At 30.7% G+C, this 19,055-nt stretch overlaps 1 protein-coding gene across 1 annotated transcript in view; it reads right to left on the bottom strand.

Moving 5' to 3' along the window:
* The window catches only part of LOC127724690 (uncharacterized), a 156,268-nt gene that overhangs the window by 32,664 nt on the left and 104,549 nt on the right, over positions 1 to 19,055 (bottom strand). The window contains exons 4-7 of the mRNA XM_052231749.1: positions 8,175 to 8,233; positions 5,627 to 5,756; positions 3,823 to 3,968; positions 1,120 to 1,274 (exon numbers count right to left, since the gene is read on the bottom strand). Of these exons, the coding sequence (XP_052087709.1) occupies positions 1,120 to 1,274; positions 3,823 to 3,968; positions 5,627 to 5,756; positions 8,175 to 8,233 (490 nt within the window). The remainder of the gene's footprint in view (positions 1 to 1,119; positions 1,275 to 3,822; positions 3,969 to 5,626; positions 5,757 to 8,174; positions 8,234 to 19,055) is intronic.

The following is a 19,055-nucleotide window of genomic DNA, read 5'->3' as shown; positions in this document are numbered from 1 at the left end:
TAAGTAAGCTTGTCCTCAGACATTGACCCATAGCTGATAACTTCTCCTCACACATTGTGACGTCGCTGATAAGTTTTGCTCACATTTCAGTGCTGTAATATGAGAATTACGGAGTGACTGAGCATGGTGATATAGGTAAAGGGAGGCACGATATACTGTTCAATACAGCCCTTGGACATGAAATTTATCTAGATTACTAGATCAGCATTGTTTTAGCCCATGATTTTGATTTCACATACCTGTTGAAAAACTGGCATATGACCCTTAGGGTCATAAATTATTTATACATTTTCAATTCTAGTGACCAAAATGTACCTAGATGTACAACTTTTTAAAAACAATGCTGTGTATATTTCTCTGATGACCATCTCTTATCCCTCAATTTGTTAACTTAATAATTTGGGACATAATGTTTTATTTTTATTTTTAAGAGAATAGATAAATATCAGTATACCGGTACTGTAAATTCAGAAATTATTGTGGCATTTATTTTTGTGATTTTTGAAAATAGAACAAAATTGTGAGATTGATAATGGTGATTTCAGGAAAAGCTTCATACAGATACATGTATAAGTATCAGATATCAGAATGTGACAGATACATGTATAAGCAGGGATCTCCATGACCTGTTTTATGATGGCGCACTACCATCGTTAAAATATCTTCCGCCATCGTAATATGATCCCAGCCATTGTTAAATTATCTTCCGCCATTGTCAAATAATCCAAGCCATTGTCAAAATTTGTTTCGTTTCGCTAGCCACCACCATTTTTGTTAGCAATTATAAGCACGATATCAGTCTGTTAATCATTCCTTACATGGAAATGGAGGAATGAAATACTTTCGATCATGCCGAAGACACAGGGTTTTGTCATGGTGAAAGTTCCTCCATCATTAAATTTTCATCCATGGAGATCCCTGTATAAGTATCCGATATCAGAATGTCAGTTATTATTATTGCAATCCTCACCCAGTAGCATTATTTGCATTAATAAAAACCTTGCAATAATTTCTGAATTAACAGTACCTGCCAAATAATAAGCATTAATCTGTTTATTTTTTAAACTATGTTGATCTTTTAATTGACACTTCAGAAATAGTTTTATTAAAAGAACTTACCTGTGATTTCATGTTTTTATCTTTAGGGTATTTGTGGAACGTATGGAAAGACGACTTAACTCCCTGTGTCACCCATGGATGAATTTCTACATCCAGTAATGGAAGACGAAGATCACAAGAGGGTTCTAACAACTTTTTGAGCAAATTTTTACAATCTGAAAATATAGTCAAACAGAGTTATCTCTCTTTCCATGAAAATATTTGTGTTTCCTTATGGTTTGACAAAATATAAATTGTGTGTAACTATGAATTGAGCAGCATATGAGGAGTGCATGAACATTAGTTTTCTGCTATTCCTGTACCATAAAAGTAAAGATTCAGTGAAAAGTTCTTTGGTGTCATACAAAATATAAATGGTACCATTTATTTTGTTTCAATAATCAAGTCTAAAATATGTTAGATAAAATATAAGTATGACAATAAAAAGGAAGCTTACTGCAATAAATCTGTGTATCAATTTTACAAAACTGGTAAAAAATAATGATCAAATTTTACATGACATTTAAAAAAAAAAAGAAAAACAAATTTAGAAAGAACAAGAGGCTGTCGAGTGACAGCAAACAGGATTTTCCTGCAGAGGTCGAACCCTGAACAGTTGAGCAAGTATGGACACAACATTTAAGCTTAAAACAGCTCTGAATTTGGATTGTGATTGAATATTTATAATAGATTATTATCTAATTAATAAAGAAAATGATATTTGCAAATCTGAACCCCAAACAGGATCATGTAAAAGTTAAACATTAACACACACATTAAAAATAAAATACCACATAACAACTGTGACATCTACCTTCATAACACACAGGACTTAAAAAAAATAGTTATAAAGAAATTTGTTATCATTACCGGTTCATGGAATAAGTTTGAGTTATTTCCCTTTGAATAGAAATATGGTTTAACATAGTACTCTAACATTAGATATGATTTCACTAAAAATAGTTCTCTAAAACTAGATATGATGTAACACAATGTATATCTATTTTCAAATTATAATCAAATATAATTAATAGTTCCAAATATTTTTTCTTTCATTTGTCACAAACTAATACAGATCTGCAACTTATCTATCATCTTTATCTACACAATTTAATGTAATGAAATATATCCTTTAATAAAAATAGATTATTATCTAATTAAAGGAGTTCACTTCATAAAAAAAAAATTATATATATAGCATTCAGAAAATTAGTTTATACAGAATAACAAACAAACCTACCACAAAATGACATTTTGGATTTTTTTCCCTTTTCTTTGGTAAATTGTCTTCCAACAATTTACCAAAGAAAAGGAAAACAAATCCAAAATGTCATTTATCATTAATACAATGTCTTTTGAACTTGACCTTCATTTAGTCACAGGAAACAACATACTGTGGATTCATTTATTTTCGTGGGTATTAATTTTCGTGGATAGAGAAAAAAAGACGTTTCGTGGTATACGTAAATTCGTGGATCGCTGATTACGGAAAAAAAATCAGATACGTAATTCGTGGATTTCTTTTTGATTTAGGAGATCATATAACCTCCTTGTTTGATCAATAATAAAACAAACAAAAAAGAAGGAATTCATTGAAAAAGTTTTGAATTGTCAAAATCTTCGCTTGGTCATTCTAGGTTAAAGTGTTCATTGAAAACTTCTATCACAATAATGAACAGAGACAACTAATTATTTGTTTGTTTTACAATTTATAAATTCTTGTCGGAATTTCATAAGGCATTCAAAACTCTATGATTGAAAGCTCATTTCCCTAATCACGATATAATAAACAGTCATATAAGTAAAAGGTGTGAAAATAAATGTTCCTGTCATAAACAATATTACCTACGGGCAATATCCCCGTACTTAATCCTATTGATTTTTAATCACCATGCAGTAAACCAAACTATGACACGGTAATTAACAACTTGCAGTTATTTTCCATGAAAAGTTTTAATCAATTTTAAAAAGTAAAGTATCACTGATATTCGATATATTTGTTATTGATTTAATCAAAATACTTGTATCTTCTTTCATTAAAAACACGTCTTATGTTACAATGTTTATCGCTAGTCAGCACTATACTAGAACTGCATAACATAACCGGAAATAAACATCCGACTCCATACACATTTTTCGGGATTATTCTTCGTTGAATTCTTAAATTCGTGGTTCGCTGTGACCCACGAAACCCACGAAAATTGGTATACCACGAATAAAAATGAATCCACAGTAATCTAAATTTGAAAAAATTACTTCAAAGCGTTTTCATGTAAATGAACGGACACTGTTTGGCAGCCGCCTGTCCGCCCGCCGTACATCCCCAAATCAATAACCGATTTTTACTTCGAAAATCCAGTTAAAAAATGAGTAGGTATAAGGAAAGTTTAAGTTAAAAGCCTCCAAGTTTTGTAGACACACGATGTAAAAAGTCATCTTTTACAAAATTTACATTCCCATGCTTCTTTACAATAAATTTGATGTTACACAGAATGTCCTCTACCAAAAAAATGTTTTGTGTTTAACTTAAATCAATGTGATTCAAAATCTTCCTACAAACTTGTGTCATGGGATTCATACCACATCTCCTTATCTTTATATTGTTTTCAATAGCACAGCACTAAAACATCAGAAACATGAAGCCAGGTTTAACAAGAGACACTGTGTTCACTGTTAGTCTAAATGCAACAGATTTAGAATGTTGACCCAATTTAATTTATGCACCTTTTGTCAGGTGAACCATTTCTCTTTCATGGACTTCTATCAGGCCCCGCTCTATTTGTTGAAATAACTTCTGGCGTCTGTATTGGTCTGTATAGGCTGTGGTGAAAGGCAGTTTACCAACCAACATTGCATACATGATCACACCACTGTAACATATCAATAATACATGGTCAAGGACAATGATATTGCTGTGCCACTTACATGTTTAATAAATCTAAATAAAGTGATTCATTGTGTGTGTTTAATTTTGTTTTTATTATTTTTGATCATATTCAAGCCTTCTACATGCATCAGACTCTCCTTTGCCGGAACATGCCATTTTTAAAAAGACTTATTTACACTTGAATGCAAATTTGTACGCCATTACTTAAAATAACACAAGCTTCCCCAAAATGTTTTACCACAATTTAAGCAAAGTTACATCATAATTAAAAAGTGATTGTTGCTTGACATCAGAAGCACCGTGTATCATCGTACAGCAGATATAGGTACTAACCAAGCGGGCATGAACGATTTTGAACTGACACGGTAACGAAAATCTTTGTTTTGTTTTATCAACATTCAGTGTACATTTCTCAACATCTGAAATTCCTTCTCCAAAATAATTTTCGCATCGATTTTTTCCTATTTTTAAGACAATTTTTATATTCTAATAAGAACAATTAACTTGTAAATGCGCAAATAGTTGTGAATGTCAACACCAACTTTCAATTTCGATACAATTGTCGAGACATTTACATGTTTTACCTGAAAGAAAGCTAATACATGGCAAAAGTAATAGTTACCAATCATAAACCTACCTGTGATTACTCATTCCTTGAAACTTTTTGGGTAATAAACAAGTATGAAAATTTTGTTTTTGTGTACAGTGTACAGCAACTTAACTATGCACCGTACAGAAGGATTTATGTGGTCAGCTAAACACCGTACACAACGCTTCTTTTCGGAATAAAATATCTAAAAAAAAATATGCATGAAAGATTTCAATGCCAATTATTGATACAACTATACTTATTACACACGCACAGTGGCCTCCTATCAGAAAAAGAGTTGCAATGAATATAGAATTATATCGGATGAGACGAGTGCCAACTTCTTTGACAAGTATTTGCACATGTTTTTAGTAATCGTTCTTGTTTTGGGAAAATAACGAGACATCTCTAATCATCAACCTACGACGAAATCATTTCCTAAAACAACAACTATGTTTAGATTGAGGTTGATATTATGTGAACAGAACAAAGATTTTCGTTACCGTGTGAGGTCAAAATCGATCATGCCCGCTTGGTTAGTACCTATATCCGCTGTACTGATGATACACGGTGAGAAGGTTATTCTGAGACAGATCTACGGTCATTCAAAGACAAATTCCCCTCAATACCAAAAAGGGTAAATATATCTATACTTTGCATTTAATTATTTTTGTGGTTAAAGAAAATTTTACTATTAAAGGATATTTAATTTCCTGGTTTCATCATTTTCTCATATCAAAGTAACGTCAGTGTTGTATTTTATCCATAGCTATATTAAAATTGATGGTTTTAAAAGCCTTTAGACAAAATCCATGAAAACTAGTATATCACAAATATTTATGAATCCAAAGAAGTTGTGAAATAATTTTTAACTTATCAGTCATAAGCTATTAACTTTTAATCTGTACTGCCAGAAAGGTTGTAAAAGGAGAGGACCATATACCAAAAATTAAACCTAGGCATCTGGGCTAAAGGGAACATGCTATCAACAGATAACAGAGACAGTCTGAGGAAGAAGGAATGAACAGTATAAGCAAGACAAGTATTCTTACAGAGCCCAGATATCAATTTCAGGTCCATATTTCTCACTCATCTCAAAGAGTTCTGGAGCTGCATATTCTAATGATCCACAATGTGTCTTCATCAGTTCATCTCTTGTAAAGGTGTTACTCAGGCCAAAGTCTGAAAAATATCAAATATTTAGAATCAGTTACACAAATATTTGGCCACTTTGTACAATTTCCCTCAATCATTTCACTGCAAAGTCTCATTCTGGGTGGTAAATAAGTAGATTGATTGAAATAAAGATTTTACAAGTGCTTACAGGGAATTTTAATACAATGATGGACAGTAAGTTTTTTGGTTCAATAAGGTGGTTTATACAACATTATGCCAACTAAAGGTACAAACTGATAGGAGGAACAAAAGTTATCAGACTTGAACTGTGAAGAATTATTCTACCATGATATTAATCTATGTCAAACATAATTTATTCAGCACTGATTACTTGATCTATACTGAAAATGTAAAATTGTCTTTATCTTAAAACCTTTCTATTTCTAAATACCGGTACATTATTTAATGCTTCTATCTTTCAATTCATTATGAGAGTTTAAAAATAACAAAAGAATGGGCCATTTGTGAACGAGCTGCCTATACAGATGGTCAACAGACTTATATATAGCAAAGAGAGAAAAATTAAATTATTTACAATTTTAACCCAATTACCGGTAAGTTAGCATAAAATCTAAAAAAAAAAAATAAAAAAAGGTCATTAGGGTCAGTCTGGGTAATTCATGTGGTCGGGGGGAGTAAGTTCCTTTAGTACAATTCTTAGTCAATATATGGAATGACAACATTTCTCATTATAATAAACCATTGGTAATTCAGTCCTCAATAAATTGTGTGGAACAATCCCTAAGATGGCATCAAATGTGATCACGTTTTCCAGATCAATGAGACTTGTTCCATTTATTTCCATAAATAGTTTTTTTTATGATAAATAATAAGATTTTTGTGGTTGTCTGATTCTTATCTTGTTTTTATTATAATTCTACATTATTACTCTGTTGCATCCATAACTTTTCCATTTTTGTCTGTTCCATTCCATTTATAGGAAATCCAGTTAAAAACTCTTTTATTCAAAGAAATGACTTGTGTTATTATTGTATAAGTGATTTTTATTAAAACGTTCCTATTTATAGGAATGATCCATGTTTATGGAAGATTAAGACAAATCAAGCTGTGATATGAAGGAATGTATAAGCTATAGTTTCTGTCCGACAAGTTGCACTTAATTTGGCATCAAAATATACTTTTGCTCATTTTTTTCCTTATGAAATACAGGAGGAAAAATATTAGATTTTTTTATACTAACATCAAATGAAGTTATCTATTCAAACATTCATTAGGCAAATCATGCAAAAAAATTAAATTATTATGACACATCTGCTAGGTTTTTTTTTGGCATCAAAATATATAATTTTTTTCCTTGTTAAAAATATGGGAGGGAAGACATTAGGTGTTTTTATACTATCATCAAATAAAGCTATCTATTCAAATAATCATCAGGCAAATCATGCAAAACATTCATAAATTATTATGGAACATCTGCTGGTTTTTGTTTTTGTTTTTTTCACATGTTTTTACATGTATGACGCCATCTCCAATTGAATAGGATTGCAAGATTTCCTGACGAAACTCAGTTGTTCTCTCAAGGTACTCCAGGCTTCCTCCACTAATATATACTGACCACTATAAAATAACAGACAGCTTACAGTGATTCACTCACTCAACATTTCTACCTGTCTATTACAGTTTTCATAATAGAAAGAATCATGAACCTGTAATTCAGTGGTTGTTGTTGGTTCATGTCTGTCATATTTGTTTTTCGTAAATTGTTTTGTTATAAATTAGACCCTTAGTTTTCTTTTTTTTTAAGAAACAGCAGCCATGTTTGTTGATGGATCAAATCCCTGGATGCAGGTTTCAAATAAATAGGGAATGTGTCCATGGGATACAGATGATGCCCCCATTTGCATATAACGTTATAAAGGGCCATAACTCAAGAACTGTAAAAGTGACACTACCCAAATTTGAACTTGATCTGAGTTTTGTGATAATAATCATCTGCTACGGTGGGGCATAACTAGATTCCCTAAAGAATATTCAGGTAAGTTTGATATTAACATTTGTCTCTGTAGTTTCAGAGAAGATCTTTTTTTAAAGTTTATGACAATGGAGGACGACAAGAACAGACACTTAATGATGGTCATAGCTCACCTCGCCTTTTAGGCCAGGTAAGACAAAAAGGGAATTTTGATAAGGTACTAAAATAATTTGCATTGCAGCAAACCATTTATGAACTTGGGACTTCTTTGAGATGTTCTTTTAAGTTTACTTGCCATATGCAGACCACAACAATAGGAAAAAGTATTGTTTTTGTAAGGTACAGGTAATGTCTCGTGTGCCCCATATAAGTTTGAATCTCTCCTATACATCTACCCCATATTTATTGAATTATACTATGTACTATTGAACATGTTAAAATAAACAAGATAATAATACATTATCAACATGATTAGGGATGAGTATGCATACCAACAAGTTTAATGTTTCTTTTCTTCTCATCTAACATGATGTTTTCCATCTTCAGGTCCCTGGAATAGAAATAAAATAGTTATCTTTCATAGGTTTTTTGTTTGTTTGTATACATTTAAAAAATGTCATCTCATGTTATAAATCTCATTTTCTTTAACTGCTAAATTTTCTTAAATAAGGTTGAATGAACATGTTTAAAATTGATGCACATTGTGTAGAATGCATGTAAACTTGTCTTTAAATTGTTTATATATAGATGGGGATTCCTCCAAAAAACATCAATAGAATTTCCCTACAAACTGATATGTTCTTTCCATATAAACTTTTGAATGATGTTCAAATTAGAAGTTAATATCATTCAAATGGTAATTAAAGACATATCAAGAAACCAAAAATTGTAAAAATAAATCTGCAAAAAAGTTTTTTACTAAGAACTCAATTAAATAATGATTAAATCATCACAAACCATATTTTCTGATGCCTATGTTAATACAAAATCATTTAAACAATACCATATAATTATTTTAGATTAAATTGTTGGTGGTTGCTGCAGTCAAATGGGAAATATTTCATATATATTCAGAATAGGAATTTTTAATGCACATCAATGAATTGGTTTTGGAGATATGACAATTTTAAGACAATTCTAAGATAGTTTTTTAATGATTGTTTCGTGTACCCTGTATTTTATATACCAGTAAATGTTCTTGCACCTTAAGAATATTTTAGGAAAATAAGAAATAAAATATTTTTCAATATTCAGCTCTAGATCAACGAGTTAAAGTTTTATGTTATATAACAAAGAAGTCAGAATCTGTGATATTACTGAACTTGTTGATACAGATCAGTTCAATGTTCTGAAATTAATACTACATTTGACTGAGGTTGAATTCATCATCTTGTTGTTCAATACAGTTGTGATTTGCAAGTGCACATTAAAAGACATTTATTGTCTATATGTAAATAACTTGTTCACAGCTGTACCTTAATTAGTATTACAAATAGTCAATAACTAGTGCAACTATTACACAGAACAGGGAGAAATCAAATCTGAGCACAGGCTTGAACAAGTAAATGATTTTTATCCTATGAATAACAATATTTATGTTTCGGAATCATTTCCATTTAACGACTAAGAATCGTTGCCTGGTATACACACTCGTTAAACAATGACCTAGAACCTGTGTACAAAACAACATTGTATACACCCTGATTATACTGCAAATAGGTATAGACCTAAACAACAATATAATAGCTTGGTGATGGTAGACACCACAGCATCATAGACACTAATGGGATTAACAGCTAACTGTAAGGCATTCAATTATCAAGCTTGAGAAAACTTTGATTAAAAGGTTAAATCGGAGATATATCAAATACACAAGAATGGATTAAGGAAGGTTTGGCTCAAATGATGTCTTGATTGATATAAATTACCCCTGATCTTTGGTAATATTAACTAAATGATAGCTTATCTAAAGTTTATACATACAATGCTTATGCTGCTATGTAAAGCTTAACATCCACCCTGATCTCTCATGACTTTAGCTTAAATAATTGATGTTCTTTGTATGTAGATTTAAATGTCATATTAAATCTATATCTACTATATCCTATTGACATGCAACTTTTCTGTCTCATAATATCTAATGAGTTATCTATCTTCCCTCGTTATGATTCCTTGGTGGCATTTTACTTAGTAACCATCAAATTCTATTCAAAGTTTCTAGCAACGAGGGCTTGATTATCAAAATGGTCCACTATAAGTTATATGGTACATAATACATCTATATAAAACTGTTTTTAACTTTTTCAATGTCTAGTTTTATATTGTGTGCAAGATTGAATGTTGGTTACCTAATTGTCAAGTGGCAAATATTACATTCATATTTACAGTAAGAAGAAAATCTGTCTTCTATTGATTGATAGATTGTTGGTGTTTATATCATTTTCAGCACTATCCGCTTTATTGTAACGGTCAGTTTTCATTGGTGGGACTGTGCATTACATTATCAACAAGCCTTGTAAGCCAACAGAAACATAGATTGTAGGAAGATTTCACTAGTTTTAATACACAATTCATTGACAACTATTGCATATGTTCTCAAAGACATAAATAGGAAGCAGTTATAGTTGAAAATGAAAGCATACTAATTAAGTCACGGGCCATCATCAGTTTATCTTGTAAGGTGTAAAGGGCTTCTTGCAAAAAAAGAGGAGGAAGACACGAAAGGGGCACTCAAAACCCACAAGTCGAAGAGAAACAGACAAAATCATGACAAAATGAAAAACAGCAAAAAATGTTTCTTAATGATATATATATGCTGGTAATTATCTTAGTATTTTATAGAATGGTTGAAATCCAGACCCACTGTTTGGTCAGAATTTTCTATGATATCAGGCTGCCCATGGACCTGTCAAGAATCAAGGGTGCTGTAAGAGAGTGATGGCACACTTTTGGGATGCAAGATATAGGGGGTAAAATAAAGTGGGATCTGTGAAAAAGAAGGGAAAAAAAAGGAGGGATATGGGGAAAAATTACAAAAGAAAGCCAGATTATGGAAATGAGCACCCCCTCTTTTCATGTATTTAGAATAAGACAGTAACATGATGGCATTGGATAACCTTTAAAGCTTCAAGTTGGAAGTTTCAGTTATTAGTATATATAACATATTTGATATAAAAAATCTGCTTACACCACCAAATTTCCCAAAATAAGAAAAAAAAACACTTTATTTTGCTATGTTGATAATGCACAGCATATCTAAATTAATATCCGAATTAATCGACTGACTACCCATCAGACTGTGATACATCTTTATACACAAAATGAAATGAATGCTTGTCAATTTGATCCATTCAATAAAGTTAGTATCAAATTAACTATCATATCTGATGGCAGATTGTCTTATGAGAAAGGCAAACATTCTGAGAACATCATAAATTTTCAATTTCCAAGCCACTTAATGGCAATTTCAGTGTGAACATTTTTCAATTACCAGCAATAATCCATTTCAATTGTTAGTATAAAATTGCTGAAAAGTCAAAATTATCATTCTACCTGCTTGAATGATAATTAGATATTAACATGAACTGAAATAGACATCAATTATTCTTTTTTAACTTGAAAACGACACATAAACCCTGTCCACTGTGAAAAAACATCAATGAAGAAAATTGCTGTAAATTGTTCACCTTAAAGTGACCCACTAAGTTCTTTCTTGTCTATGAATGCGTTATAGAAATGTACATGATTATGAATTCTAAGGCCTACTTAGGTCCAAGGATGATGGTCAGATATCCACCATAAAACCAAAATATCCCCTGGTCAATGTCCATGTACCTAGTAACACCTGACTTCGTGTCAATGAACACTAAATTGTCCCTTAAATGACTTCTGTGAAAAATTTCCTGTTTATCTATGCAGGTATGAAAGCTATTAAAAATATGCAGGATCAAATTAAGATAGAATTTCATTAACTTCCTTTTAACAATTCTCATAAATTCTCAATTAATCAGTCATGTGGAAGTACAAGTATAATTTTCAGAATAAATTCTTTAATAACTTTAAACCTTTTATGAAACCAGTTTAAGCTATGTTTATATTATTTTTTTTTTACCTCAGAGCCACATTTATCAGGCAAACTTTTTTTACATTCTTGAGCCCTTTAATTCCTTGTTCCAAAATAAATAAAGATATCAATTTATGTATTGCAATACATATCACAAGTAGCATTCAAAATAATGAAGTCATTTTTTAACCAATTTTGAAGAAGAAAAACGGTATCCCCTTGAGAAGCAATTATAATTATTTTGGGTTCTTTTTACCAGTTTTGTTATTTGAAGTTCAATTTCTAATGTCATACATTACAATGAATGTATAAGAAATTATGATGGAAGAGATTGACCTCATGAATAAATTAGTACAGAAAATAGAACATTAATTCAGGAAATATATATATTCTTAAAATTATGTGAGGGAAAAAAAATTAATGTTTCAATTTAAGAGATATAAAATTTATAAAAATTTATTTTGGAAATGACCTCAAGATATTTTTTGGAAATATTTTAAATAATTTATTGCATTTGAAATATATAGTTAAGTTTCAATTCTCCCAATTTTTACTACATCAAAGTACATTTCAATAGAACGGGTCAGTTTCTCTTGTGTGGAACAACACAGAGGTCAGACAACATAAGATGAAAATGAAGCAAAACTAGAATCAGACTAAATAAATCTTAGACTTGGTACCTTGTACATTATTATCCTCTGTGTTCAGGTTGCTCCATCTTTTATTTTTCTGCGTAATATTTGGCAGATTTAATTGTTATGTTTTAATTTTTGGTCAACATTGTTGTCTGCATGCTGCTATCTCGACTGGTGATCTTTGACTGCCCCCTTGGATTCTTGTCCTCTTTATCTTGATAATTATGTCTTTTTAATATATACTTGGCCATTTAATGATTTTAACATAATTCCAAAATATAGTTGGAATAAAATGTTTGAATTATGTCCCTTTTACCATGTACCTAATATTAATCTTAAAAATCTGAGATACAATTCACTATACTACTACAAAATAACATTATCTAGGAAACTGCTGAGTTTTTTACAACTGCTCAAACTCCTTACTCAGCAGTTGCAGTCTGTATATGATGAGTTATAGAATAGAAGCAAATTCCCTGGATATCTTTATAAACCTCACTATGACAACCTGGCTTTATGATTTGATTAATCAGAGGACAATTCCAGAACTACTAGCAGCGAGGGACGGAGTTAAAATCATCAATCAACAGTATTTATAAAATATTGGCTTAGTTGTCAGATAATCAGGAATATGTCTGCTACTGAGGCCTCAGAAGAGAATTTATGAGATTCCATTTTACATGCATTATTTTCCCACTGCTATGCTGACTATGGTTAGTAATATGTACAGAGACATTGTTATAGCTAAATAGCACATTACTTGATTACAAACTAAGTCAAATAAATGAAGAATGTGTCCATGGGACACAGATGATGCCCCTGCTTGCATATAATGTTATAAAGTGACATAACTCAAGAACAGAGAAAGTGACGCCACCCAAATTCAAATTTGATCTGAGTTTTGTGGTAATAAGCATTGTGTATAAGTTTCATAATATTTGGTTGAGGCAAACTAAAGTTAGAGAACAGAAACAAATAATTCAGCAATTTTTCATTTTGTAATGGAGCATAACTTTAGAATGGTAAAAGTGACGCAACCCAAATTCAAACCTGATCTGTGTTTTGTGGTAATTAGCATTGTTTATAAGTTTCATAACATTTAGATGAGGCAAACTAAAGTTAGAGAACGGAAACCAATTTTGGGACGGATGTATCTACAGACCGACAAGGGTAACACTTAATGCCCCTATAAAAATTTCTATGGAAGATTAGCTATATTATTACCAATGAAAAGCTGAGAACTGATATTCTAAACAAGAGTGGACAAACTGAAATGTCTCACCTGCTCTACTGGTTATGATTGAATTTTATGTTGAAAGTGTTAAAGAGATCAAGATCACACTACAGGTATAACAGAAACTTTACATTATCATTGATCAATAAATATAAGGTCAAGGACAAATAAACCTTGTTAGATGGATATGACACATTGTGTACACCATACAGTCATTCTATAAAAAAAACAAAAACACTGACCTATGAAATATAAGGTCAGGGTCATGTGACAGTGAACCCTGTCTGAGTGACATGTTCACCTTGCAATTGATTTTAATGTACCAAACATATAAAAATAAGGGGATGTGGTATGATTGCCAATGAGACAACTCTCCACGAAAGACCTAATGAGGTAGAATCTAACAACTATAGGTCACTGTACTGAGCCTTCAACAATGAGCAAAACACATACTGCATAGCAAGCTATAAAAGGCATGAAATAACAGATGTTGTCCTGTTGCTCATAATAACTGAAAATTCATGTGATAAAAATACTGTGCATATTTTTAAGTGGTCATTGATCCATTTAAATGAGGTCAAGGACATAAAATATATGCCAGATGTGGATTATCCATCTCTTCTTTCTTAAAAAAAAATTTGATAACAGAAAATTGCATGATCCCCTAAGTTCCATATACATTCATTATTTCATTCTGATTAGCATTAAATTAGACTTTAGGCAAACATGAACACTATGCATGTAATATCAAATGCAGTCATCAATCAATCAGTTACATATATCATGTATTCATTATCCCTTCCATTTCAAGGTTAAATAACCTCAAAGTCTCATATTCAATTGAAAAGAAACCTAATTTAAAAAACTGATTTTCTTTATTTTTTCTTTCAAAACAAACCCAAGAAAATCGTTTAAACTCCATTACTTTATAAATAACACACAAAAAGTTTGTAGACCAGAACTTGTTGGATCAAATCAAATACTTCAAATTTACATTCGAACAGAATCAGTTCTGCAACCTTGATAAAAAATATATAGTTTAATTACTAAATAAAACCTCTGATGAGATTATAAATTGTCATTCCACAGATGTTGAAGTATTTAGAGATGAATCACTTTATACCCTTTGATTGAAATCTGGACGCTAAAACAGCACATATATTAACTGTAAATTTGCCACATGTATATTTCCTGCAGAAATTAATGAGGTGTGAAATATCGGCATCATTTAGTTGGTACCATATCTGATAATTGTTACATTATTACCTTTTAAATGCTTTATGTCAAAAAATGCTCTATGTCTGAATCACCAATTTTTATGATTATTAAATTACACCATTTGTGACAGAAATTTAAAAGGATATACCCATTTTGAGTCATATCCATAAATTTAAATCGCAACCATCAAGATCTCCATTAATTTAAGCTATAAGAGCGAAAAGGTCAAATTGAAGCTTTTGAGCAGTTTGAACTGAGGGAAAAAGCCTAAGATACTCTGTAAAAAGTATTGACAGTTTAAAAGACTCAAGTCACAAAAGAAAACAATTAACTTTTAAACAAAAAACTTGTTCTGAAACAGATTATTTTTCATACAAGCTTTGATACAGATATCCAGCAAACAAAAAAATCTGATGCTATTTTCTAATCTTTCTACAGGTTTTTACAAGAAACAGAAATACATCACTGAACAATAAAGTCCATGATTTTAATAACTATAATACTGAAGTATGAAAGGCGACTACATCTGTAATCTCAAAAAACTAGTTTAACCTGCACCTGTCCAAGTCAAGTACCTAGTCAGTATTGTTGTATGTTACATTGTAATGATTACATTATTTAGAGAATTGGTTTCCTCAGGGTAGATCTATTCACAACTTTTATATCATACATTTTCGAGTTGGACATATTGTTTATTGTTGAAGACTGTACTGTTTCAGCTTAAAAAAATATCATGAAAATCGTATTGACAATGAGAATGTCTTGGAAGTTAAACATCAATATAATATTCAATACCTATCATCATTCAACTTGAAAATAATAAGTATACTGTGTTTATATATTTATGAAGTTTGCTGAAAAAATCAACATAAACAAAGATGTGTGTGTAATTAGATTTCCATTTTTTTAGCAATCATGTCGCCAGGTATGGTACCGTTAATCAGATGATGCACTTTAAATGGCATATGTACACTATGTATACTGATTGTACAAATAGAAACAATAAATAAAAGGATTACAGAAAATAATGAAGTGTGAAGCCATCATGACTATCTGATCAAAGTCTCCAAATAAAATCAGGTTATCTAAAGGACATCTAAAATACGCTAACAATTAGTTACATAATACTTCAAAGACCTCTTATTTACCTGCACATGCAAGAAAATGCATGTAATTACAGGTAATAGTCAATGTAAAATAAATTATTTTACCATGTTTAAAAGACCCACAATTAGGAAACTGTATCAACTAAAGCATGTTTCTTTTATGTAAAAATGTATGCATTAAAAAGATAAAAACATTTTAACATTCTTAGTGGAAAAAGTATCTTAACCATAGCAAACTTCCAATTAGATAATTACAGACTTTGCATGTGAAACTGTCATTTAAACAGTAGGAGCATGTCAATTACATGTGATCTGATCACCAGTATTCCATGCCATACATTTTTATGCATACAACTGCAAATTTTTCAGTTCTAATTAAGACTCTTTCACTACCTTTATAGCAGTTAATGGTCAAAGTCAGGTCAGCTTCGGCCAGACATAATAAAACTGACCAGGTATCAACCTTTCAACAGATGTGAAATGGACATGAAATTAACAAAACCTGCTTACCATCTTTTGTGGTCAAAGGTTTTCTTGATATCAAAGGGAAATTAACCATGACTGCCATATTGATTGGGGAGACTATAATGATAAACTAACTGGATAAAAAGAAGCCTAGTTTTCCCATCAGCTTTCCATGTATAAAGAGGGGAGTGACAAGAGCCAAATAAATGTTGAAAACCACTGATTAAATTATTGAAAATGTTAGATGCTATAAATCATCCTGACAGACAAGTGATGGCCAGTGGGAGTTCATGACTTTCTTCCAGTACTCTTATATAATTCATTTTCATTTCTACAGACATTTTTACTTTTTCTTCTTCTTTTTATCTTCCAACATGTTGATTTGTTAAATTCTAGATATAAGACCACAATATATCTTATAGTAGTAAAAAAAAAAAAAATTGGAAACCTTGAAAAAGAAATAAAAAATTTGCAACTCATATTTCATAATGTACTTTGCATTACAAAGTATAGAAGAATTTAGCTATGGACACAAGATACTCAACTATGATTAGATCACATATTTCTGGTATAATATGTGGTCCCCGATCATAATAACAGGGTATTTTGATGGATTTCATTAATGGAGAGGAAGTTTATCTATGATAATTATTACAATGGTTTCAAGGTAGGCTAGCTAATAAAGGTGATAACTTATTAATTCCAAATCAAATGTAAACATACTTAATAGGATACCCATCAAAATACAGCCATTAATAAGTATTCAGTACAAACAGGTATATATACAGATTATTCCAACATCAAAGGAATAGACATATATACTTAGGTAGATAAATAATAAACTAACACATACAAAGACAATAACATGTAACTTATCTTGAAACAGAGCTTAGATATACAGATAGGTGAAGTCAGAACATTTTATAATTTCTTACTGAAGTTTACAATTAGGAGTGAGAAATATGCAGTTCCAACTTAATTTCAAAATTCTGCAAATAGAAATTGAAAATTTAAAATAATTTTCAAGTTTATTTATGATTTTTTAAAACTTCCTCATTTAATTGTCATTCTTTTAAACAGACTTTTATTATTTTTACTTACTCAAAGATGCTACCTACACCAATAAAAGTATTTAATCAAATTTTAATACATTTTAAAATGAATTAATGATAGACATAAAAAATATAATGAGTACCTATTTGTTTTTTCATATTTCATTCAAATAACAAGAAACACAATGCAAAAGATTAAGCCAAAATAAAAAAAAATTATAACAGAATAAAAAAACAACTAAAGAGGAGCCAACTTTTTCTCTAAAGTTACTCCTTTAAATTGTCATTATTGAACATTTTGTATTTTTCTCTAATTTTCAACCGATTTACACTTCCCTCAAACAGTTGATAATTTTCAGTTCTTTACTGGTCAAATTAAATTATGACACCAAAAATTCTTGCATTCCTCTGATTTTGCTATTGTGAGGTCAGTGTCAATGTCTGATGACATCAACTAGGAAGAACATGTAAAAAGGTAAAAAAATAAATTGAGAATGTGTCCATGGGACACAGATGATGCCCCTGCTTGCATATAACGTTATAAAGGGACAGAACTAAAAAACTGTAAAAGTGACACCAACCAAATTCGAACTCGATTTGTGTTTTATGGTACAAAGCATTGTGTATATAAGTTTCGTAACATTTGGTTGAGGCAAAATAAAGTTAGAAAACAGAAATGAAATATTCAGCAATTTCTCCATTTACAAAGGGGCATAACTCTAGAACAGTAAAAGTGACGCCCCCCAAATTTGAAACCGATCTGTGTTTTGTGGTAATATACATTGTGCATAAATAGCATAACATTTGGTTGAGGCAAATGAAGCAAATTAAAGTTAGAGAACGGAAACTAATTTTGGGACGTACAAGGGTAACACTGAATGCCCCGTTGGCCACAGCGGGGGCATGAAAAAGAAGGAAAGTATAAATTAATGAAAAAGATTTCCACCAATGAATCTCAATAGTTGAAAGGCTTGCGATTTAAAATTAGATAATTTAACTTTTTTTGAGAGGAGAAATATCATGTCACACTCAATGCAATGGTAGAAACTATATTTATATCCTATTTTTGCATCTTTAAGTACCCACAGTACCTATAGTACCATGTAATATAAAATAGTATCTTCTATCAAATTATTTAGTTTCTTTTTAAAAAAGTAATAAAATTCACACTTTCTCTGTAAGAAAAACGTTGATAGATGTCTGTATAATTAGGCAATAAAATTTTATCTCTAAAACCTTCAATATTAATTTATTATATATCTGTACATTTCTCCAGTATGAACAATAAAAATCAAATAAATGATAACATTCTTTTGAAAATAACATTAAAATCTTTATTTCCTATCTACCAACTGTTTTGAAATAAACTAGTATGTTGCACATGACAAATTTCACTATATCAATAGTATTTTTCTCTCAGTGAAAATGTTTTTTAACCACAAGTAATTAAATCTAGTGTGCAAGTATTTTGTCTTTTTCTCAAAAAGACCATGTTTTATCACGATTTTTGCCCGACTGTCACCAAATATGTAAACATATATGCCATAAGTATAACATAAGTTTTAAACTGTAATCCATTGCCTACAGCAACCATCAAAT

The sequence above is a fragment of the Mytilus californianus genome, unplaced genomic scaffold (genome assembly GCF_021869535.1).
Source record: "Mytilus californianus isolate M0D057914Y unplaced genomic scaffold, xbMytCali1.0.p SCAF_1, whole genome shotgun sequence".
Taxonomy (NCBI): Eukaryota; Metazoa; Mollusca; class Bivalvia; order Mytilida; family Mytilidae; genus Mytilus; species Mytilus californianus.
The sequence above is the reverse complement of the archived record's forward strand: the minus strand, read 5'-3'. Positions and strand labels throughout refer to the sequence as shown.